The 25,710-nt window shown below is 36.4% G+C and overlaps 1 protein-coding gene across 3 annotated transcripts in view; it reads right to left on the bottom strand.

The window, feature by feature from the left end:
* The window catches only part of EPS15 (epidermal growth factor receptor pathway substrate 15), a 164,972-nt gene that overhangs the window by 84,809 nt on the left and 54,453 nt on the right, over positions 1-25,710 (bottom strand). Inside the window, exons 7-12 of one of the 3 annotated variants that reach the window (XM_034965094.2) lie at positions 24,470-24,595; positions 21,913-21,972; positions 8,727-8,927; positions 7,757-7,902; positions 5,676-5,832; positions 1,144-1,229 (exon numbers count right to left, since the gene is read on the bottom strand). In XM_034965094.2, coding sequence (XP_034820985.1) covers positions 1,144-1,229; positions 5,676-5,832; positions 7,757-7,902; positions 8,727-8,927; positions 21,913-21,972; positions 24,470-24,595 — 776 coding nt within the window. The remainder of the gene's footprint in view (positions 1-1,143; positions 1,230-5,675; positions 5,833-7,756; positions 7,903-8,726; positions 8,928-21,912; positions 21,973-24,469; positions 24,596-25,710) is intronic. The other 2 variants (XM_034965099.2, XM_034965105.2) reach the window with 2 other exon arrangements.

The following is a 25,710-nucleotide window of genomic DNA, read 5'->3' as shown; positions in this document are numbered from 1 at the left end:
GAGCCTCAATATCAAGGAATGCTTTAAGCCAGCCCTACCTCTGAAAGGTTTGCTTCACAAGTCAATAAATTTCACTCTTAGTTTGGGTTTAGTTCTTTCTTACAACTGAAAAATTCTAACAACCAGTTTTTCTACAGAAATCTCAACATAGTCTCACAGATAAGGTTAAGATCATTGCCAAATTCTTGCCATATAAGGCAGTTAACTCATTTAATCTCCTTATATCTCAATACTGTCAGTAAAATAAAGTATATCAGCCATTATCTGCTTCAAAGTGCTGTGAGGGTTAAAAAAAGAAAAAGACTGGTGTGAATATTTAGATACAGTGCCCTGTAGACAGAAAAATTATCTCACTTTTAAAAAGTAATTTTATAGTCATTTTTACAATCAGTATTACTATAAAGTTTCCAGGGAACACGGAAATTAAGGAAGTATCAATAATATCTGCTATACTCAGATTCAAATCAAATTGTATTTGAGTCTGTTCTACATAGTACCTATGTATAAGAAAGAAGATTCAACTTAGAATAAAGTAGTCCTGGGATCAGGTATCAGCTCTGCAGCTGACAAGCTTGTATCATTTTGGGCAAAATATCTAAGCATCTTAAGTTTCTTACCTGTAAAATAGAAACACCACCACCTATCTCAAATTACAAGGTTTGTGTGAGGGTCAAATAACAATTATGAAAGCTCTTGGCATGGTGTCTGAATTTAACATTCCATCTATTAAATGTATTAAATGATAATGTTTTTCTAATATGTTATTCAAATAACTAAGGTTGGAGAAAAACTATTTTTCAGTCATTCTAGGATATACGTTTTTTCGCATTTTTCTCTAAATGAAATCAAACAGTACCTTATAGTTAATGGCACGTCATTGTTTATTTGGCAGTGACTTTTCAGTGGTACATAAGTAAACAGTGTATCCTGCAATTAAAGGTTGCCTCATATATGATGAAGTACACTGACTCCGTTTAAACAGAACTGTGGTACTTAACCAAATATTAGGTAGCATTTATCAAAATATACATTAGAAACAGAAAGGTGTGTGTGGGGAGGAAGTTGTATACCTATATACATGTACTGTGTGTGTGTGTGTGTGTGTGTGTGTATGTGAGTAGGCTGTAATTTTGCTTTACATACCTCTGTAGGTCAACTATTTCATTGTTAAGAGTATCTAGTTCCTTAATAGCAGAGAAATCTGCAACAGGACTTGATCCTATGATGTTCTAAAAACAAAAAGTTCACAATTATACATTACTATAAAATTAGGTAATATATGACAAAACACTAAAAATATTAAAGCTCTACGCAGATATAAGGTATTGCATATTTTACTGTATTACTGACATTTTTAATTAAGAAAATCATATCTAGTACAATTATATATAATTTTATACTTAATTATATAGTAAGACATTTACATTTCCCTTAAATTCTCTGAAAACTGTTATTCTATACTATGTACCCCATCCCCACCTCCGATCCGAATGTCTTTGTCACTTGATCCTAGCCTGTTCAGAACCTTGCAGTAAAAGAGATGCCAGATTCATAAACTAATTCCTCCACTGAAGTGTAAATTTCTCAGAGAAACTGATGGTGATTTATTTGTATTTGTATAAACTGGCTGAGAGTAAACACACAAATTTTTGTTGAATCTCAGAACTACAGTAGTGGTTGATTTTATTTAATTCAAGGAATTTTTACTTTTGTTACATACTGTGTCTATTTTATTTAAAGTAAAACCAACTGCTCAAGCATGTTCCATAATAAATATTAATACCATCATATATGAAACTGTCTTCATATATGACATCCTGTACATACAGTTTTCTTTCAACAATGAAGGTTACAAAATTGGTCTCTGAATGGTCCTTGTATTCAGAAAATCTAGCTGGGTTTATTCTGGGTCCTGCTATTTTACTAACTGCATTATCATCACCTGTAAAATAGGGAAATAATCTCTGCCTTGCCCACTTTACAAGTTAAATGAAATAATGTGATGTGACATCAGTCTACAAACTGTGATATTTTATAAATGTAAGCTATTGTTATAATTAACTCTTCAACAGAATATGCTCTTAAAAGATGTGGCCTCCCATTGAGTTGTTTCTACCTTGGCTCAATGTCCTCTGTAAACTATCACTGATGCCCCAGATAGCTGGCTGAAGTCAGAGCGAAAAGATAAATGCTTCCTCAAACATTTCATCTACACCCAATGCTACAACCAGATTAACAAATAACAGGATAATTACCATCTGGAAATGTTAAAACTGAGGCCTGAACATTTAAAAACTAAGATATACTGCTGACTTTATATAACAGAACATAAGACTTTGTGTTAATACTTATGTTGTTGTATAGTTAATTTACGTCAACAACTTGCACAACAGAAGAAACCTAAAAGCACACAATATCCCATCTCCTCATATTTATATACTCATTTACAATTCACTAAGCACTTTAAATTCCACTAGTTAATTCTCAAAACTAATCTGAAAAGTGGGTAGTAGGTAGGGCAGATATTGTTATTAACCCCATCTTAGAACTGAAGAAACAGATTAAATAACTTGCTCAAAGTTGAACCCAGCCAATACGTAGTTTAATCAAGAGTCTTCCGATTTAAGTGCTATTTCACGCAATGCCCCCAGTGGCACTTGCATATCAAGATCATTTAGGTAAATGAAATTATTACTCTAAAAGTAAATTTGATAAAACAGGTACATCAATAAAATTTGGCAAGTAATTCCTTCTGTATTTCTTTATGCCACACTGCACTTTTAGTACTGAGCTGTTTTGACTATCAGTACCAAAACTCATCTACAAAGGTTTAATACTAATCTCAATTTTATATTAATTACAGCTTTGTATGAAATATACCTCCTATTTTCTGTGTTCCACTGATACACAAAAACTTATCAGTGTTAAATTAAATTAGATATTTTAAAGTGGATTTCTGAATGTGACAATTATTCACTAGTATTTTAACTCTATCTAAACTTGACCTATGAGCTAGGCCTGGCCAGACAGCTAAACAAAATGAAACATTAGCACTTGGTCTCACTTTTATCAGCAAGAGTAAATTACTTCACTTAAATGCTATCAGAAATTTGCTATCAGTGGTGCAAATGTACCAAAGAACTTGTGACTACCACATCTCCTCTGTTACTCTAACTCAAAAAAAGGTGACTCACATTTTATAGTCTTGCCTGTAAAAATATCATCAAATAAGAAGACAAAGTGAGACAAATTAGTTTAACCTCAAACAAGTTAGAAAGTGACACCCCAGATACTGAAAAAAGTTTAGTTAATATTTTATGTAGCATTTGAAGGGTATATGAGAAAAAATATGTAGCATGTCCCCTTCTTTCAAAATGTTTTCTCTTACCCTATCTTGTGCATTACACAAAAATTCTACTTTGGTGATGTTAAGTGGATCAGAGAGCCTAGGGAAGGCAGACTAAAATGTACACAAGGACCAAGTGACATGTGACAAAAGCATGCTGTTTAGGAATTTTCTCTTTTTTGCTGAATAAAAAACCTCTCATTTCAAAATGTATCTTGTAAACCAAAAACCACAAAGCTAAAAAAGGCATAAAGTAAAGCTCTAACCTTGAGAGAGAGTAGAGTTAAGAAACTGACAGTACAAGAAAGGCGAAAAGCAGAGTGCTGCAGAATGGAAAAAATAGTCCAAACTAGAAAAAACACAGAAAGGAAAGCAACATTCAAAAAAGGATTAGTCAAAGCTGCAAAAAATGCAGTACTAAAAAAACCAGATTAAAGAGAAAAGAGGTTATTTGAAAGATAAAACAATGCAAGTTTTCATTTTTAAAGTTAAAATTTTGGGTTAATAGATAAGACAGCAGTGATAAATTCCCATTTCAATGAATAATACTGGTATCTGACATAAATAGACAAACGTATCTATGATCTAGTGAATGAACTTCAGACAAATCTACTAAATTAAAAACTATACCTCATGCAACTTCAAGCATCTACTAACATAGACTTCAAACTTTTAATTTGCTTCAGAAATTTCTGTCATATCTAAAATTTGTGTTGGTAGGCAATTGAATAGGTTATAAAATGAAGAAGGCAGAAAAAAAAAAGCAGTCTGCATAGGTGAAAGAAAGCATGAAACAACACAGTATTCCATAACTGAGGTACAGTTATATAGCAAAGAGCAAAAATGCATATTCAGTAACCTTTATCCTTCTGGGTGGCATCACTTTCAGCCTTTTCCACAACTTAAGGGACTCATGTCATACATCATAAGGAATCAAAAAATTCACAAAAAGGCCCCCCCCATAACTCACAAAGCAGATAATAAAATATTTATTTTATTACAAATAAGGACAAAAACTTCTATAAGTAACTCTCCATACCTGGTAGCTATAAATTCCATTTAGCTTACCAAAAAAATCCAATTTTCTTTCTTTCTTTCTTTTTTTAAGAGACAGGGTCTTGCTCTGTTGCCCAGGCTGGAGTGTAGCAGTTGGATCTTACTTAGCTCACTGCAACCTCAAACTCCTGGGTTCAAGTGATCCTCCTGCCTCAGCCTCCCGAGTAGCTAGAACTACAGGTACACGCCAACGCACCTGGCTAATTTTTTTGTTTTTGTTTTGTAGAGACAGGGTCTTGCTATGTTGCCCAGGAACTCCTGGCCTCAAGTGATCCTCCCACCTCGGACTCACAAAATACTGGGTTTACAGGTGTGAGCCACTGTGCTTGGTCCCAATTTGATTTTTATTAAGCTTTTTAAAATGGGATTTTTAAGAACCATGTGACAAAATTAATGCAAAACCCAAAATATTCCAAGATATTTTAAAGAGCTCTCCTCATACCACACATTTGACAACTCTTATTACTGTATAACAACCCTGAAAAATCGCCACAGCCATGGTTATACTTTATAGGCCATAAGAGATTTAAAAATACAAAGTATTTATTTTTAAAGGCAAATAGCCACTATGGTATGCAAGTCCTTTCAAAGGTCTATTAAAGGCCAAGATATTGCAAATGCATCATACTAGGAAGGGTTTCTACATGAGGAGAGAAAAATCAAGGCATGACTAAAACAATGAAGTTTTGAAAATTCTCACTGCTGTCCAGAAACCAAAACTAGGTAAAACCCACTTCTAGCTGTTCAAATATGAAGTTCAGTGGTATACTCAGGAACAAAAGGTCACCTACGGCAAAAACCGCACAGATACATCCTCAACATAATGTTTTCCTTGGAGGCTTTTTTGATGTAAAATTGACAGCAAGCAACCATCATATGCAAGATTCTGTTTTCAAATCTGTATCATTTTATGTAAGAGTGAATCATCAAATGAAACACAATAATTTAATTTTTATAGCTTTCCTTTTATAATCTATTCATAAAACTTAATTCACAAATCCAGGAAAGGAAAAATAAGCCCACATTTTCCAATTTTAAGACTGGAAATATAGTTGTCATGTTTAATGAATGGGGTAAACAAGCTACTGGCCAAGGATGTTATACAAGGCACTCCAGCATATTTATAGGCACAAACTAAACCACAAACAGTATACTGTTCTGCTCTTAGCCAGATATATTTTCTCTTCTATTTCATCCAAATTGAATCTGTAATTCGACATAGTATTGTTCCTTTGAAATTAATACATTCAGGTTTCCTTTTAAGCTTTCTTACCTTTTGTAAACTGGCCCTGTCTGATGGTGGAATCATTTCAGGAGTAAGAACGTGAGGAGGATCAATGCCCTTGATTAACTTCTGACTGATTAAGTGAAAAGCCAAGGCAAACTGATCCTTTGAAAGCTTCCCACAGTCCTTGGTGTCGCATAATGACCTGCACAAATAAACAAAATGAATGGTATATAAGTGCCACAACTGCAAAAAGTCCAGAGAAAAAGTACCACTATGCAGCTTTTTTAAAATAATGAGGTGAATTTAAAAAGACAGTCACACCAACTTGCAGGTTATTAAAAACTCACTCAACTGTTCGAAGAGGTAGATCAGCTAAGATGGTAAAAAGAGAATGTTCACCCTGGTGCTGAGCAGGAGCCTCTAATCTGGGTTTACACTTTGTGTTTTCTTACCAATTTTCAGAACCACTATACAGTAAAAGTTGTGGTGGGCCAAAGAATCCTAACATTCCTTACACCCAACATTTTTAACATTAAAAGATATTAAAGATAAAACCTAAGTCTCAACAAATTTGATTCACTGGTGGCATTAGAAGGATTCTAAAACAAGCACAATTTTGATATTGCTATGCCTCCTGCAACTCTTGGAGTAGGAGGATACAAGGATCACCAAGCCAAAGCAGAATGAACAGTTGCAAATGGAAATCACATGTGAGGAAAAGGCAGCAATCTGGAAAGCTTTACACAATCACTTGAAGAGAAACTGCAAAGGTTTTACTCTACTTTCTTTTTCTGTAATTTAAAAAAAAAAAAAAGCTCAGCTTTCTGAAATCCTGATCTGTTTAATGCACTGAAGGCCAGTAGGGCCTGATGAAAAGACTACATAAGTAAAAAGACTACATGTCACATAGATCTTAAATTCCAGCTTTTCTACTTATTTCTTCTTATAACCTTGGCTAAGTTTTTTAACCTCTCCAAACCTTAGTTTCCTCATCTATAAAGTGGAGATGATAACACCCATCTTGCGAAATTACTATGAGAATTAAAGACAGGATATATAAAAAGTTTAGGCATAACATTAAGCCCGTGACAACTGCCATTTATTGAGTATAGTGCCTACCCTAGGCACTCAATAGTGGCAGCTACTACTAGTTATGCATATTTAATCTTTCCCAGTCTTGGGTTCTTGTTTCTTTTAAGGCAGATCTACTTACTGTCTGCCTCCCTTCTTTTCTAAGTTTCTCTTTACAACCATGTGGTCCCACTTGTGAGGTTTCTGCCTTTTGAAAACCTGAAGATAACCTCTGGTATCGTTAGGTGGATTGGCGGCAGACAAACTATAAAGCATTTTCATATACATTATCTCATTTTCTGTGAAATTCATTAAAGACACTAGGGTTTGCCTTTTCAAGGACCAAGTATGTTATTCCTATGTGAAGGTATGAAAGTATACATATACACTATAAAATTATGCAGGTATGCCTTGAAGATACTGTTTTTTACATTGTTTAAATTTCAGATATCTGGATTCTCTCTGAAAATTTTAAGTTTAATTGATATAAACAGAAGCTGGATTTTAACATTCTAATAACAATTAACTGACACTGTCATTCTTTTTTTTTTTTTTTTTTTTTTTTTTTTGAGATGGAGTTTCACTCTTGTTGCCCAGGCTGGAGTGCAATGGCATGATGTCAGCTCACTGCAACCTCCACCTCCCAGGTTCAAGCAATTCTCCTGCCTCACCTTCCCGAGTAGCTGGAACTACAGGCGCACACCACCATGTCTGGCTAATTTTTTGTATTTTTAGTAGAGACAGCTTTTCACCATGTTGGCCAAGCTGGTCTCAAACTCCCGACCTCAGGTGATCCACCCACCTCGGCCTCCCAAAGTGCTGGGATTACAGGCGTGAGCCACCATGCCCAGCGGATGCTGTCAATCTTATAAAGCTTCAGGTAACCCATTCTCAAGCTTTTGTCCATTAGCCAGAATTCTTCAGATTCTGATTTTCTCTATAAAAAATTCTGAAACAAAAACTGTCCTATTTACAAATGACTAAAAATCAAAATGCAGAAACTGGAATTGATACAAAACCATATTTTTAAAAAATCAATTCAAATAAAGTCTTACCATATATGGGCTAGTAAGGTAGAAGGTAAACCTGTTTTCAAGAATATTTCACGGACCTCCAATCCAGACACAAATCCGTCCATATCTTTATCAGTTTTCAGGAAGATTTCATCATATTTAGCTTTTTCTGCAGGGGATACAACCCACTACAGGGGGGAAAAAAACAGTATTTCTGCCAAAATGAAACAAACTTTGAAGTGTCACTCTTTCAATCCATTACAATATCCATCACAAATTCTGAACAATTCTACCCTACTAACTCAGAGCAACAATGTATCACTTCCATATGACATCTCAATCAAAATGCTGTGGTGAAGAGAAAATAACAGAAGAAAATACAGGTCAGTTAGGACTTATCCATAGGTGCACATTTTTACTTTTTTTTAAGAAATGAGTAAATTCAAACATAGTTAACTCTTGACTAATGCCCACATTAATATAGGTAACTGAAAGTCTGTATAAACAAAATACTCAGATAATTCTCAATATTTTTTATAGTTTGACCCAGCAGTGTTAACCATAGCCAAACTGGCTGATTTGCATATCCTGTCATTATCTTCCTTTACTCAATCTGACAAGAGGCAGGCTGGGGGCAGAAAAAAAAAAGCCTTGGACAACCCAGAATTCAATAATTTGATCCCAAAGAATCAAGAGTTAACTAGGTATTAAACAAAAATAAAAACAACTATTAATTATGCCAGGGCAAACATGCCATGTTAGCATGGAGCATCTTCCATTTCTAACTTTAATTCCAGGGAGATCAAAATAAAGCCAATAAAACATCCATATGACCCAAGGCCTAATGTAGAAGGAATATCTGTCTTCTCTGGAGTATCACATTATGCAGGTTCAACCAGATGGTGCTCTAAAATTTTTATCCTTTTAATTGCTCTATCTTTGTCAAATAGTAAACTGTTAAATGCCATGCACTTTGTTAAAAAAAAATCCTTTAACACTGATAAATCTATACCTGTCTTAATGGTGCTTTGGTAGGTAAAATGCCTACAGATGGTAAGGAGTGGTAAGATTCCTTGGCTGATGCTGAAGAGGGGATCAACCGCACAGAGCCTGATATACTGACCGTTTTTCTCTTAGATGGTGGCACCAAGGCTGGAGGCAAGGACATTGGCACAGGTTCTTTCTCCAGTGCACAGTATACCAAAAACATGGCCTTCAAAATAAATGAACCAGGGTCATATATATTAAAAGCACTTAACATCCACCCACTGAATTGATTATTGTTCAATGATAAATCATCGTCAGGCTCTCAAATCCTTTTTTAAGAAATTGGGCTGGGAGGGAAAGAAGAGGAAAATGAGGGAGGGATGAAAGGAGGGAGAAAAAGAAAGAAATAAAAGCTAAGAAATTTTTAGGAAGATATCCTTAGTAAAAATTTAGAGACGTACCCTTCAACTAAAGTTCTTGCAATGTCAAAGGCAAACAACAATTTGAGAAGACAACATCTGCAAAGAAAGAAGTACTCTCCCTAATATATAGAGCTCCTAAAAATTAACAGAAAAAAAAGTCCAACAGAAAAATGGAAAAAGAGTTTGAAGAGATCTTTTACAGACAAGCAAATCCCTTAAATGGTCCATTCTTTAACATAAAAAAAATGCCCAATCTCAGATGAAAACTGTAAGTTAAAACTATACTGAAATACCATTTTCTACCTAATTGGCAAAAACTCAAAGTTTCATAATATACTTTGTTAGCTAAACTGTGGGGAAATTCTTACACTGCTGGTGGGAGCTGAGCGGTAGCATGCTACCCCAAAACATTCCACTTTGGCATAAGGATTACTTTGAACTGAAAGCAACTGAGAAGTAGTAGCATCAAAAAAATAAATAAATAAATAAAAGCTCTCTGCCCTCCTTCTACTATATGCCTAAAAGCAGGATATAAATTTACAAAGGTATCCCTTTTGCCCTCTCTACAAGGAAGGATAACAGTTCCTGCCCAAAATGAATTCAGACCCTTATCAGCCTAGAGGTGTCGCCAGAAGAATTACATAACAAACTTAATGCTGCTGGTGGGAATGTAAAGTAGTTCAGCCATTGTAGAAAAGTCTGGTGATTTCTCAAAGAACTCAAAGCAGAATTATCAATGACTCAGCAATCCTATTACTGGGTATATACCCAAAGGAATATAAATTGTTTATCATAAAGACATATGCACACATATGTTCATCACAGCACTATTCACAATAGCAAAGACATGGAATCAACCTAAATGCCCATCAATGGTAGACTGGATTAAAAAAATGTGGTACATATACACCATGGAATACTACACAGCCACAAAAAACAACAAGATCATGTCCTTTGCAGCAAAATGGATACAGCTGGAGGCCATTATCCTAAGCAAACTAACACAGGAACAGAAAAACAAATACCGTATGTTCTTGCTTCTAAGTGGGAGCTAAACATGGAGTAAATGTGGTCACAAAGAAAGAAACAACAGACATGGGGCCAATGTGAGGGTGGAGGGAAGAACAGGTTCAAAAAACTACCCATCATTTATTAAATGAACGACAAAATAATCTGCACACCAAACCCCGTGACATGCAATTTACCTATATAACAAACCTGTACATGTACCCCTGAACCTAAAATAAGAGTTAAAAAAATTCATTGTTCTTTGTTAAAGATGCTATATTAGGCTAAGTTCTTTTCTTTTGCAGTAAAGAAAGAGTTTAATTGATGCAAAACTGGCCACACCACACAGAAGATAGAGTTATTACTCAAATCAATCTCCCCAAGAATTTGGGGGCTAGGGTTTTTCAGACAGTTTGGGGAAGGGGTGGGGGTGGCTAGGCAATGGGTGCTTGCTGCTGACTGGCTGAGGGTGCAATCTTGGGGTACGGAAAATTGTCCTCCTGTGCATTGAATGGCTTCTGGGTGGGACCACAGGAACAAGTCCAGGAGGAAGCCATGGTTGCAAAAAACTCCAAGTGCAGGGCAGCTTGTCTTGATTCCAGGGTGTCGAAAAGGCATAAGGGAGGCTCCACTGAAGATTCAGTAGGAAAATTACATGGCCTCGCTGTGAGTGCCTGGCCCATGGCTGGATGTCAGACGCTGCTCTTCTTCTCTTTCTCACTGGATCACTCAAGAGATGGCCAAGGAGGTATTCCTAACAGCTCAGAATTTGGAGAGGATGTGTTCTGGTATTTTTGGGCTTCAGCTAGCTGTGGTGAAGGATGGACACAACGTGGGACATAAGGCTCCCAACTGCTGCCCTGCAGGAGCCAGGGCACTCCTGGGCAGCTCCTAGGATGGAAAGGCCACACTGGGGGGGGCTGTATTTTAGTCCGTTTTTGTATTGCTATAAATAAATACCTAAGGCTGGGTAATTTATAAAGAAAACAGGCTTAACTGGCTCACAGTTCTGCAGGGTGTACCAAGATGGCTCCAGCATCTGCCTCTCGTGAGGCCTCAGGGAGCATCCAATCATGGCAGAAGGCAAAGGGGGTGCAGACGTGTCACATGGCAAGAGCAGGAGCAAGAGCAAACCTGAGTTGTAAGCCACCTATTTGATAGTTACTCCTTTCCTGAGTTTCTTCCATGTATATATGAAATATACATGTTAATAAACTTCTGTTTTTCTCTTATCTTTTGTTACAGGGTTCTCAGCCAAGAAGTTAAAAGGGTATAGGAAAAATTATTTTTCTTCCCCTAACATGCTCAAATTGGTACCACCCCTATGAAGGGCAAACTGGCAACATCTACCAAATTGCAAATGTATTTCCCCTTCGGCTCTGCAATCCCACATCTGGGAATCTATCCATATGAAATGCTGTATGAAAAAGATTATTAATTGCAGCACCGTTTGTATCAGCACCCAAATGCCCATCTACAAAACCTGGTTTAAAAAATTATGGTATACTCTACACTGGGAAGTTAAGGTAAAAAAATTATTTTTAAAAATGGTATATCCATATAATGAAATACTATAAAGCATTAAAAAAATCACAAAGAACATTGTGTGTCTTAACTGTGGTGGTGCCTTCAGGCATATAATTGCCAAAACTCATCAAATTATATACTTAAATTGGATGCAGTTTGTTGTGGATAGCCTTGAATAATGCTAACCAGGAAAAAAAGAATCATGGAGCTCTCATAGTGAAAAGGTATCCAAGATAAACTGTTAACTATGAAAAAGTATAGTGTTGAACAGTGTGTTTAGTGGGTTATCTTTTGTGGTAAGGAGGAAATAATTAGTTATATTTGTTTATATTTGCATTAAGAAATTCTAAGATAGGCTGGGCGTGGTGGCTCACGCCTGTAATCCTAGCACTTTGGGAGGCTGAGGTGGGTGGATCACCTGAGGTCAGGAGTTCGAAACCAGCCTGGCCAACATGGTAAAACTCCATCTCTACTAAAAATACAAAAAAATTAGCCAGGCGTGGTGGCGCATGCCTGTAATCCCAGCTACTTGGGAGGCTGGGGCAGGAGAATTGCTTGACCTTGGGAGGTGGAGACTGCAGTGACCTGAGATTGTGCCACTGCACTCCAGCCTGGGAAACAGAGAGAGACTCCATCTCAAAAAAAAAAAAAAAAAAAAAAAAGAAAGAAAGAAAGAAAGAAAAAGAAATTCTAAGATAAATAAGAAATTAAGAAAATTAGTCAAAGAATAGGGATAAATGGAGCAATTGAGAGCAGGGGTGGAAATGAGATTTTTTTCACTGTATATCTTCTTATATTGATTCTTGAACCATGACAAGTATTTTTAATACATAAAGCACCTGCACAAAATGGGAAAAATTTGCATACAGACTGTCCCAGAATATATTCTCTTCATTTTAAAGCATTCAAGGTACCTTCAACACTTTCAGAGCATGAAAGTTTTCCATAACTATCTTTTAGCATATGAAATCACTCAAACTAACTTGGAACCTCTAGAAAGAGTCCAGCAACCACGAAAAGAAAGCTTGCATGTTTCTTAAATTTTTCTTTTTTTTTTTTTTTGGTTGGTTTGTTTTTTGCCCAGCACAGTGACGCAATCTTGGCTCACTACAACCTCCGTCTCCTGGGCTCAAGCCTTCCTCCCACCTCAGTCTCCCAAGTAGCTGGGTCTACAGGTAAACGCCACCAAACCCAGCTAATTTTTTTTTTTTTAAAGAGATGAGGATTAGCCATGTTGCCCAGGCTGGTTGGTCTCCAACTTCTGAGCTCAAGCGATCCACCCACCCCAGCCTCCCAAAATGCTGGGATTACAGGTGTGAGCCACTGAGCCCAGTCTCTTGTTAAATATTTCTTCCAGAGAAAATTTGCATATAATCATATATTAAGTTTTGTGGGGCTTTCACACCTATTTATATATTTATTTAATTTGTTTATTTTATTTAATAATTTATTGACAAAGGCTCACTCTGTTGCCCAGGCTGGAATGCAGTGGCGAGAACACAGCTTGCTGCAGCCTCAACCTCCCAGGCTCAAGTGAGTCTCTCACCTCAGCTTCCCAAGTAGCTGTGACTACATGCGTACGTCACCATGCCTGGCTAATTTTTTTATGTTTTGCAGAGACGGGGGTCTCACTATGTTGCTCAGGTTGGTATCAAACTTCTGGGATCAAGTAAGCCACCACACCCAACCCCTCAAATCAGTATTTATTGAGCACTCAATGCAACAACATTCATCACTGATTTCCAGGATTACTAATCTCATTTTACAAATGAACACACTGAAGCTAAGATGCTAAGTAACTTGCCCAATATAATATTTTTAAGAAGTGATACAGTGGGGTTCAAACCAAGATCTTCTGGCTACAAAGCTCCTTTTTTCCAAATTTGATCAGCTTTATTAGCAGCACATATGTAATCTTACAATACCACGCTGTCCTTTACAAGCGATAAAATTAAACCTTAACCCATTGGTACCCAAATTTTAGCAGGCATCAGAATTACTTGGACAGCATGATAAAGCACAGATTTCTGGCCCCTGCACTCAGAATTTTCTAACCAGCAAGGTTGGGCCTGAGAATTTGCATTTTTAACAAGTTCCCGAATGATGCTGATGCTGTTTGTCCAGGAACCACACTTAACCAAGAATTCTCCTCTCCTTTTTCACTAGCCAACCTGGAAGAATTCAATTTCAGTTTTAGAAACACACAAACCTTCTATTTCCAAAAGCCTGAAACTCCAGAAAGAAAACAATCTGACTAACATACACTTCCAACCAAATTCACAATACATGTACTGTGAAATTGTCAGAATGGCACTGAGCTAAGAGAAGTGCCTAGTGTACACATTAACAGTCAGCACTTCTCTTGCTGCAGATGGGAGTCATTTCCTGGAAAAGTGGACACTAGAAGCGAAAAAGCAACGTTAGCCATCTGCTGCCAATAGACAACACATTTTTATGAAAGTTAAAAATATATATTATTAATTTCATGTTGCCTTGAAAATAGTTTCCCTGGCAAAACTAAAGCCAAAAGTTATACCTCCAAATAAAAGAGCAAAAGTGAACAAAATACTTTTAATACTGCTGGGTTGTGATTTTGTTTTCTTATTATATTGTATTTATTCCTATTAAAAGTATGCCACTGAAACAAAAGCAATTAAATCAAATGCACCACATTCACACACACACCAAAAAAAATCTGGCTAGTAACTAGTTGTCAAACTGAAACATACTAGCAAGTGCATTTACATAGAAAGAGACACTTAAGGAAGAAGCATTTAGAATGTCTTTTTATTTCAAAGTAAAAGTATAAAAAATTTTATTAATAAGAATAATAAAAGTATCAAATTCCTGAGACAGGAGGGAAAGAGGGGATTTAATTTTACTGTTGCAATCAGTTACTAACAGCTGCCCACTTTCTCTGATATTTTTTCATTTTCCATGCTTTTAGGCAGTATTTCTCAAATTTTAGTCACCATGAGAATCACCTGGAGGGTTTTTAATTCTTGGGCAAAGCCCAAGACTTTGGTGAAACCCTGTCTCTACTAAAAATACAAAAATTAGCTAGGCGTGGTGGCAGGTGCCTATAAACCCAGCTACTCTGGAGGCTGAGGCAGGAGAATTGTTTGAACCTAGCAGGTGGAGGCTGCAGTGAGTCAAGATCTCACTACTGCACTCCAGTCTGGGCGACAGAGTGAGACTTTGTTTCAAAAAAAAAAAAAAAAAAAAAGGGAAAAGATCGTGCTCAGTTTTACGACCCAATAGGAGGAGGAAATATGTAAACAGTTAATTTTAATACAATGTGATACACACTAATACACACAAAAATAGCTCCTCTATACATCTCTAAGTGCCAAAAACTCTTCACATAATGAAGACCCAAACAAATATTACTGACAAAAGCTTAAGCCACTTTCAGTCTAAGAACTTACCTGATAGAAAAATTTAAGGCTTAGTAAGAATGTAAAAACCAATAGATAGATATGCAGACAAACAGCAAAGTAAAAAGGGCATGAGTCTATACTTCCAGAGAATAGAGTAGGAAAAGGGAAAAAGTAACTTTACAGTGGTGAAATCTGGCAAATACTTATCTTAAATAAGTGAAGGTTAACATCAATAGTGATGTCACATGGATATCATGTACCCCCAATATAATGTGATGACAAAAGCATTACGCCTCCGTGTTATTCTTTGCAAAAACTCATTTGTCCAGTCTAGTCACGAGAATAGCATCAGACAAACCTAAGTTGGGAGACATTCTGCGGGATATCTAGCCAGTATTCTTCAAAAATGTCAAGGTCATAAAAAGCAAGGCAAGACTGACAAACTCACATACCAGAGAGACTGAAAACATGACAACTAAATGCAACGTGATACCCTAGATTGGATCCGGTGACAGAAAGGAAAAACTGGTGAAACCCAAATAAAGTCTGGAGTTAATAATGCACCAATGTTGGTTTTTTAGTTTTGACAGATGTACCATGGTAATGTAATATGTTAAAAAGGGAAAACAGCGAAGGGGAATGGAAAACTGTGCTCTCTGCAACTTTTCTATAAATCTAAAATCACTCTAAAATTTAAAGTTCATTAGGAAAAAAAAAAAAGAGCATGACTCTAGAAGGCTCAGGTTAGCCTGGGTTGTAAGCCAGGAACTGCTGTGCTTAAAGAAGCTAAATTACAGGATCTTGTCAAACTCTAAATCTACAAAAATCATGAGCACAGGCTCATTCACCAAATACTAGATTCCTAGATTTACAGGCCTTTTCTTTAAAATAAAAAGCAGTAGTTTCAGCCCTAATAAAACAAAGAACTATTTCACAGAATAGGACTATACACTTGCAGAACTTACCCCACAAAGAGAATAAACTTTAACATAATTATCAGTCACTTCCCTTGGTTCACTGGCAGTAGCATAATTTTAGATACATTTCTAGTTTTCAAATCATAACAGAAAAATTTGGCCCTTTGACTGGGCACGGTGGCTCACACCTGTAATCCCAGCACTTTGGGAGGCTAAGGCAGGTGGATTACCTGAGATCAGGAGTTTGAGACCAGCCTGGCCAACACGGCGAAACCCCATCTCTACAAAAAATACAAAAATTAGCCAGGCGTGGTGGCGGGCACCTGTAATCCCAGCTACTCAGGAGGCTGAGGCACAAGAACAGATTGAACCTGGGAGGTGGAGGTTGCAGTGAGCCGAAATCACACTACCATACTCCAGCCTGGGTGACAGACTCTCAAAAAAAAAAGAAAAGAAAGAAAAAGAAAAATTTGCTCCTTTTACAAAATGTCGCCTTAATGCTCCATCAGAGACTTTCTACAAAGCCAAATGGGCCAGAAGTTAAACTCGGAAATATATTTCCAATATCCTTACAATCTAGTCAGATAATTCATCAATGAGTAAACAGAATACTGATACACAATCATAGATATTTTAAAAATCCAGATTTGAGGGGGTAGATACGATTTTTTAAATCTATTTTTGTGTATGTACATACATATATACATTATACATTCCACATACACAAAACTCTCTGAAGTCATTTTAGTTGTGGCCAGAATACCCATGGTCATGCCAAGGCCTAACTTTTACAAATTTACTTTTTAAAAAAAAAAACCAAAAAACTAAAAGATATTCTAGATTCTGGATTTTTAATGAAACTACTGGGCTTCTGAGAATATGAACAAGCATTTACATTTGAAAAGAAACAAGGGCCATTCATCAAAGCTTCACATGGCAACAGAAGTTATACAAGTTAGAATCTTTAACTTCATTTATTCTAACTAAAAAGATAAACCAACCAAAAATCTCATTTATGCTATAAAATAAAAGAAACGGGTTAAGAATTTTAAAAGTAAGTCTAAACATAAAGACTCAAGTTCAATCAAGTTTTGGTTAATTACTGAAATAAGTTACTCTTTTAAAAAATCTATACTGAAATTCAACACACCAAGTTAGAGTCCTCTCTTTAACTTCATTTTCATTTTTTCCCATTCAAAAAAATAAACACAAAGCAGACACGGGGTCTTTAAAACAAACAAACAAAAAGCATTTAACCCAAGGGGAAATGGGCAAGAATTTTAAAGGTAAGTCTTGAACAAAAAGATTCCTATGTTCAAGTCAGTTTTGATTATCTAGTAAAATAAGACCTAAACTTGTATTATACTTCAACAAACCAAAATCCTGGCAGAGTATAAACTGCCATAGGCCAAAAGGACTGATCATATAAATAAGAACATTATATTTTATTACTTAGGAGGATAATTTAAAATGTTCAGATCTTAGCTACGTCACTACTGCAAAAGTATTTTTTAAATTACTTCAATTTTCAAGGAAGAATGATATCAGCTCTCAAAATTCAGTTTTGTAAAATATTGATGCTTGTAAATAAATAAAAACAAATCAATGACTTGCAGTTGTAGTTACACAGGCTATCTTGCAGTAATTATAATTTTTAAAAAGAGTACAGATTATGTTGCTCTATTTATTAAAGTAAAAGGATAAAGAAAGATTTATCAGACAAATTCTAACCAAAAGAATACTAGTTATTAATATTGAACAAAACTGGAAGAAAAATACCAAAACCAAAAGAAATAAATTAACTGAGCAAAATCTAGAATTTGAGTCACAAAAAATGTTCTAAGGTCTTCTGGAATTAGAACATGAGGGGGGGCCAGGCACAGTGGCTCAAGCCTGTAATCCCAGCACTTTTGGAGGCCGAGGCGGGCAGATCACGAGGTCAGGAGATCAAGACCATCCTGGCAAACACGGTGAAACCCCGTCTCTACTAAAAATACAAAAAAAATTAGCCAGGCGTGGTGGCGGGTGCCTGTAGTCCCAGCTACTCAGGAGGCTGAGGCAGGAGAATGGCGTGAACCTGGGAGGCGGAGCTTGCAGTGAGCTGAGATCGCGCCACTGCACTCCAGCCTGGGCGACAAAGTGAGACTCCATCACAAAAAAAAAAAAAAAATTAAAACTAAAAAAAAGAACATGATGGGGAAGAAAATAAGTAAAAATAATCTAAAGGACTCATTTTGCTAGAGTAATGGTTGAAAATCTTGTTTTCAACATAGGAGAAATAAGTACTAGTACAGGAAAAGGGGCACAGGGTGCGAATCCCCTACCCAAAATGCTTGGGACCAGAAGTGTTTTGGATTTTTTCGGATTTTGGAATATTATCTTTTTTTTTTTTTTTTTTTTTTCAGATTTTGGAATATTATCCTATCTTGGGGATGGGACCCAAGTCTAAACATGAAATTCATTTATGTTTCATATAAACTTTATACACATAATCTAAGATAATTTTATACAATCTTTTTAATAATTTTGTGCATGAAACAAAAGTTTTGACTGCAACTTATCACATGAGACCAGGAGTGGAATTTTCCACTTTGTGGGTCATGTCAGTACTCAAAAGTTTCAGATTTTGAAGCATTTCAAATTTTGGATTTTCAGATTAGGGATGCTCAACCTGTATTAACTATATTAATGAAACAAGACATTATAACAAAATTTCCACATTAACTGGGAGGCGGGATAAGGGAATGAATCACAAGTTGATAATAAGCAACAGTAAGAAACAGAGAAAATAAAAATGTAAAATAAATAGGTAAAGAAGGGAAAATCAAATCAATGTAAGTGCTATTATCTTAAAAACTATCCAATTAGGTAAAGCATTAAAATACAGAAATCTGCCATTTTCAAGAGACATACACAACAAACATAAGAAATATCAGGTAATTCAAAAAAAGAGGGAACAGGAGAAGCAGTATTAAAATCACACAAGCTAGAGTTTAAAACTAGGAAAAAATTCTGAAGAATATGGATACAGGGAGAAAGCAAATGTGACAAAATGGTTAACAAGTAAATCTAGGAGAAGATAAAGGGGTGTCTACTATTTAAAACAAAATTCAAGGTAGTAATTTCCTACAAATGTATTTATTATTCAAAAATTATTCTTTTAATAAAGCTTTTTATTAAAAAAAAAAAAAAGGCCAGTTACCTGGGAATAGGCTCCAGGCATATAAGATAAATTGTGTTTATTCATTTACCTTAGCATACACTACCGTTTATCAAATGATGACACTACTATTCCCCATCTACTCTAACTATATTTTTGTCTTGGGCCTGAAGAGGTGGCTCATGCCTGTAATCCCAGTACTTTGGGAGGCCGAGGCGAGTGGATCACCTATTATCAGGAGCTCGAGACCAGTCTGGCAAACATGGCGAAACCCTGTCTCTACTAAAAATATAAAAATTAGCCGGGGGTGGTGGTGCATGCCTGTAATCCCAGCTCCTCAGGAGGCTGAGGTGGAAGAATCACTTGAATCCAGGAGGCCGAGGCTGCAGTGAGCCGAGATCCCGCCACTGCACTCCAGCCTGAGTGACAGAGTGAGACTCCGTCTAAAAAAAAAAAAATTTGTCTTTATGAGAAAAAAAATCCCTCATTACATCGTACCATGCAAAGATTTTGCACCAATGTTCTTACCACAAAAACCATTTATGAGAAGTTTATGTGTAGGGTTTGACGATGTTTCAAAGTATATCATCACCGAAATCTCTTCAGTACGGCCCCATTCCCAAAAGCATCCCACAAACAATGGCTCAACCCCTGAAATGCGACTGAGATAACTTTTGTCATCACCGCGAGGGAGTATCCTTTACCATTTCCCAACTATTATTCAAATTAAAATTAAAAAGATTAGGTACCTGTGAACAAGAATTCAAGTCACTTTAAGTTTCTCTTTCTGCATTTTTAAAATGTGGTAATATGTATTCTGCCTATTTCATTTGGCTCTTGTGGAAAATGAGGAAAATTTAAGGAAGGGCCAAAAACAAAAGAAAAATAAGGACAAAGAGAAACTAAATAATCAATACATTTGAGGCTGGGTGCAGTGGCTCACGCCTGTAATCCCAGCACTTTGGGAGGCTGAGGCGGGAGGATCACCTGAGGTCAGGAGTTCAAGAGCAGCCTGGCCAACATGGTGAAACCCTGTCTCTACTAAAAATACAAAAATTAGCCAGATGTGGTGGTGCACTTCTGTAATCCCAGCTACTTGGGAGGCTGAGGCGGGAGAATCGTCGAACTTGGGAGGCGGTGGTTGCAGTGAGCCAAGATTGCGCCACTGCACTCCATACTGGGCGACAGAGCAAGACTCTGTCTCAAAAATAAAAATAATAAAATAAAATAAAATAAATTTGATATAATGAATTTATAAAACTCTAATATCCTCCAAACAGAAATACTGCCATATCCATGGAATATATGTAAAAGCAGGTCATAAACTTGGCAACAAAGAAAGCCTTAACTAATTTTTTTAATTAGACATTTTATAGACTATATTTTTCTAGTTATAATCCAATCAAGTTGAAAGTATACATCAAAGTAACAAAAACCAACCAAACTTAACCACTTTAAAATTAGGAAACATATTCCTAACCAGATAATAAAACTAAAAATTATCTAAAAAGCTGTATAAAGGAGAAAACTTTGTACCAATATCTATGGAATCCCACTAAACCTGTATTCAAGGGTGAATATATCCTTTAAATGATTTCAATATTAAAGATAAAGAGAACTGAAGAAACAATACTCATCTCCGAGAAATTTAAAATAAAAAGAATAAGAAAATATAACAGGGAATTAAATGTTAAACATCATTAAATTAAAAGTCAAAATATAATAGAAAGGATAAGTAAATTCAAAAGATGGTTCTTCTAACAGATCAATAAACTAGACAAAATCAGATTAAGTAAAAATACAAGTGGGAGTACTCCCAAGACTTGGAGTGAGTAAAGAGAACAACCACGAAAGAGAGTATCACAAATTTGTAGCAACAAGTTTGAAAGTAAAAGAAATTAGTAATTCCTTACCAAAATAAAAAGAGAAAATCTGAGAGTAAAAGGAAAATTAGAAATTTACCACTGATGAATTCACGGCAAAGTTTTATCAAACCTTTAAGGAAGAGGTGAATACAACCATATTTGGAATTAACTATTCAATTACTAAGATGACATGTCTTCAGATAAAATGTCAAAACTTTTCTGCCTTCATAAATGAAGTGAAACTCAAGTGTTATTCATGTTTCCTTTAAATGAAATAAAAGGAAATGTGAAATTTGGGAGATAAATTTGAAGCAAAATTATTCCATATTAGAAGCAGGTACTAAGATACCTGGTCAGGTTGTGATACAAAAGATACTATCTTTACAGTAATTATACAAAGTATACATTCCTATGTACCTTAAAGCCAAATAAAATGAAGATGGCATAACACACATTTTCTGTTATCCATTTGTTTAGAAAATAAATATAAATTCTATATAAGAATGTTCAACCAGCCGGGCACAGTGGTTCATGCCTGTAATCCCAGCACTTTGGGAGGCTGAGGTGGGCAGATCACTTGAGGTCAGGAGTTCAAGACCAGCCTGGCCAACATGGCAAAACCCCATCTCTTCAAAAGATACCAAAATTAGCTGGGCGTGGTGGCATGTGCCTGCAATCCCAGATACTTGGGAGGCTGAGGCGTGAGAATTACTTGAACCTGGGAGGTAGAGGTTGTGGTGAGCCAAGATCGTGCCACTGCACTCCAGCCTGGGTGACAGAGTGAGACTCTGTCTCAAAAAGAAAAAAAAAAAAAGTTCACCCAATAATCTGATGAGAATATAGTTTTCCTCTAAGGATAAACTAAAAGAGGAAATTTGCACATGAGAAAATCATTAAGATAATGAAGATGTTAAGAGCATTAGATTACTTACAACTGCAAACTCATCTCTGTCAAGCATTCCATCATGGTCAATATCACTCAACTCCCAAACCTTAAAAAGAGAATAATTGAAAAAAGATTAATGTTCTTTCAGTTCATGTTCTACTCGAGGGCAAGAAAAGAAAGTTTATGAGCTAGGAATGGTGGCTCATGCCCATATGGCCTCCCAGCACTTTGAGAGGCCAAGGCAGGAGGATCACTTGAGCCCAGGAGTTTGAGACAGCCTAGGAAACATAACGAGATCCCATCTCTACAAAAGATAAAAATAAAAAATTAGCTGGGCATGGTGGCATGCACCTGTAGGCCAAGCTACTCAGGAGGCTGAGGTAGGAGGATCCCTTAAGCCCAGGAGATCAAGGCTGCAGTGCACTATGATATGCCACTGCACTCCAGCCTGGGCAACGGAGCTAGACATTGTTTCTTAAAAAAAAAAAAAAGTGTACTGTTGAGAGTTAAAAATGGAGATAAGCAAGTGTCTGGTTATAATTGCCTTGAAAGGAGTTTGGGCTTTATTCTAAGTGCAATGGAAAGCTACTAAAAAGTTAGGTTTAAGTAATAAAATAACAACAGTGTATTTATAGTTTAGAAATTTCACACTGATCACACAGGGGAGAAATAATTAGTGGGAAACAATACTAAAAAATGGCATTTAAATAAATATTTATTGAGCATCTAAAATCTATATAACATTGATCCAGTAGTAGTAATAATATGGTGGTATGGTGGTTGTCATCATCATAGCAGCTAGCATTCAAAGAGTATGTAGCAATCATGGTAATAGGCAGGACTTAACATTCATTATCACATTCAATCACTACAATTCTATAAGCTGGGAATTATGTCCCCTTTAAAGATTAGAAAACTGAGACATGGCTTTCTAATGACTTGCCCAAGGTCACACAGCTAAGAAGTGGTGCAGCCAGGATTTGACCCTATGTAATCTGCTGAAGCAGGTAATTAAAGAAAGGGCAGCCGGGTGCTGGTGGCTCACACTGTAATCTCAACACTTTGGGAGGCTGAAGCGGGTGGATCACCTGAGGTCAGGAGTTCAAGACCAGCCTCAACAACATGGAGAAACCCCATCTCTACTAAAAATATAAAAATCAGCTGGGCGTGGTGGCACACGCCTGTAATCCCAGCCACTCAGGAGACTGAGGCAGGAGAATTGCTTGAACCCGGGAGGCGGAGGTTGTGGTGAGCCAAGATTGCGCCATTGCACTCCAGCCTGGGTAACAAATGCTAAAATCCATCTCAAAAAAATAAAAAAATAAAAATAAAGAAAGGGCAAGAGGTTTAAAGAGAGTAGATAAGATTTGAAATATGAAGAGGATTATGGAGAAATCACTATGGAAACAGCACAAGAGTGACTGGCAGTACGGAGAAGCCCAGCTGAAGCTGGTGATGATAAATTTACAGTGACAGCAATCTTACTACACCTGCTCAGTAGTCCACATGCACCACAGAGAAGGCAGATAATTTACTTCATGTTTTTTCCATCAGGCAGGAGAGATAGAAAAATAACATGGCAAAGGCGGCTAAGGATAGATATGAAGCTGTAGACCAAAAGACAGGGAATAAAGTTTTACTTTTACAGGAGGAAAAGAATTCATGGCGATGGATATTGGGGATAGTTGCATAATAATGTAAATGTAGTTAATACCACTGAATTGTACACTTAACATTGGTTAAGATGTTAAATTTCATGATATGTATATTTATCACAGTAAAAAAATTGAAAAAAAGAGGAAAAGTAAAAAAGTCAGATTTTTTTTTTTTTGAGACAGTCTTGCTTGTTGCCCAGGCTGGAGTGTAGTGGTGCGATCTCGGCTCACTGCAACCACTGCCTCCTGGGTTCACGCGATTCTTCTGCCTCAGCCTCCTGAGTAGCTGGGACCACAGACTGCGCACCACCACACCCGGCTAATTTTTGTATTTTTAGTAGAGATGGGGTTTCACCATATTGGCCAGACTGGTCTCGAACTCCTGACCTCGTGATCCACCCGCCTCAGCCTCCGAAAGTGCTGGGATTATAGGCGTGAGCCACCATGCCCAGCCAAGAAGTCAGATTTAAAGGTCTTAGTAAAACCAGTCAAAGAATTAGTCTTGCTAGTTTCTGGAAAAGAGCTCTATAAAGACAGGAAGTACAAGTTAGAGAGCAGAATTTATTATTTCAGAGATAAAACTATTCCTTACAACAAGACACCATGATACAGCCACAGAGTAAGTGGCAGACATAAAATACTGATGGTCTCTAGAAATTAACTCAAGCAAATAGGAGGTCAAGAGTGTACAGCACAAACTAAAAAAGGACCTACTTGAGGGGCTTACATATGTAATTCATTTCAACCACTCATTTTTACAGGGAATAACCAAATACAGAAATATGCTGGCAATAATTTTATACATTAAGTCAGAAAAAAAATCCTATAATGATACAACTTTAAAATAAGATTTGTATATTTTTAACAAAGAGTTATACATGCTCCTGGTATAATAGATATAAAATTAAAATACATAAAAATTACATTTCGGAGTAAATAATATCTTACTCTTCCAAGGATATCCACAGGTAACTTAGAGTTGAGCAACACTGGTTTCACTTTATCACCAGACAGAAATCCATTCACTGGGCTTAAACTATCAAATATTGCATCATATTTGGCCTTATCTTCAGGCTACAATAAAAAACAAAATCACAAGTTAAATAATAGAGAAAAGGATTTAACTGCAGTTATAAAAATCAAGTCCTTAAAGAATAGACTACATATATTTTTAAACTATCATTTAAAAAACATTTTTCACTTTCATCAAAATATAATATTCATTGTAAAGATACGCAAGAAAAAAATACATAGGAAATAATAATTTCAAAGTGACTTTACCCAAGAGTCTGGTGTTGCCCATTCTTTTTGTAGCTGGAACACCATCTTTATTTTCCAACTATTGGGTTAGAATCAAAATATTTCAGAGGTAGAAGGGCTTTGAAGAACATCTAGTCCAACCCTCTCACTTAAATAGACCCAGAGCAAAAAAGTAACTTTTATAAGAACACACAGCTAATTAGTGACATTCCATGACTCTCTAAAGATGGTATGAGGTGCAGTTCAAATAAATAATTTTTTTTTTTTTTGAGACGGAGTCTTGCACTGTCGCCCAGGCTGGAGTGCAGTGGCACAATCTCAGCTCACTGTAGCCTCCACCTCCCGGGTTCAAGCGATTCTCCTGCCTCAGCCTCCCGAGTAGCTGGGATTACAGGCGCCTGCCACCACACCCAGCTAATTTTCTTGTACTTTTAGTAGACACGGGGTTTCACTATGTTGGCCAGGCTGGTCTCGAACTCCTGACCTCATGATCTGCCCGCCTCACCCTCCCAAAGTGCTGGGATTACAGGCATGAGCCACAAATAAATTTTTAAAAATAAAATAATTACTACAGGAATAAACATCAAGATTTCTCCATTTTTCCCAAAGCAATATTTCTTTTTCTTGTCAATAACAAGATATCTCCTAAATTTTTAAAAGTTATTAGTGTAACATGAAAAACTATTGTTCATTATTTGCCCAGTCAAGGCCATATTCCCACACTTTTAAAACTTAGTGCCCAGTCCACAGCATGCAAAGACATACAAATAAAAATGGTTTTCAAAAAAACTGTACACATTTATCAAAGCTCATTTGATCTGCTATAGTCTAAGCATTTTTAAATTACAAGTTTTATAGTACAATATGATGTGGCTCTGAAAAACTATAATGCAAAATACCTATTTCTAAAAAGATTTCATAAAGAATTG

The sequence above is a fragment of the Pan paniscus genome, chromosome 1, assembly GCF_029289425.2.
Source record: "Pan paniscus chromosome 1, NHGRI_mPanPan1-v2.0_pri, whole genome shotgun sequence".
Classification (NCBI taxonomy): domain Eukaryota; kingdom Metazoa; phylum Chordata; class Mammalia; order Primates; family Hominidae; genus Pan; species Pan paniscus.
This window is presented reverse-complemented; position numbering and strand designations above follow the sequence as displayed.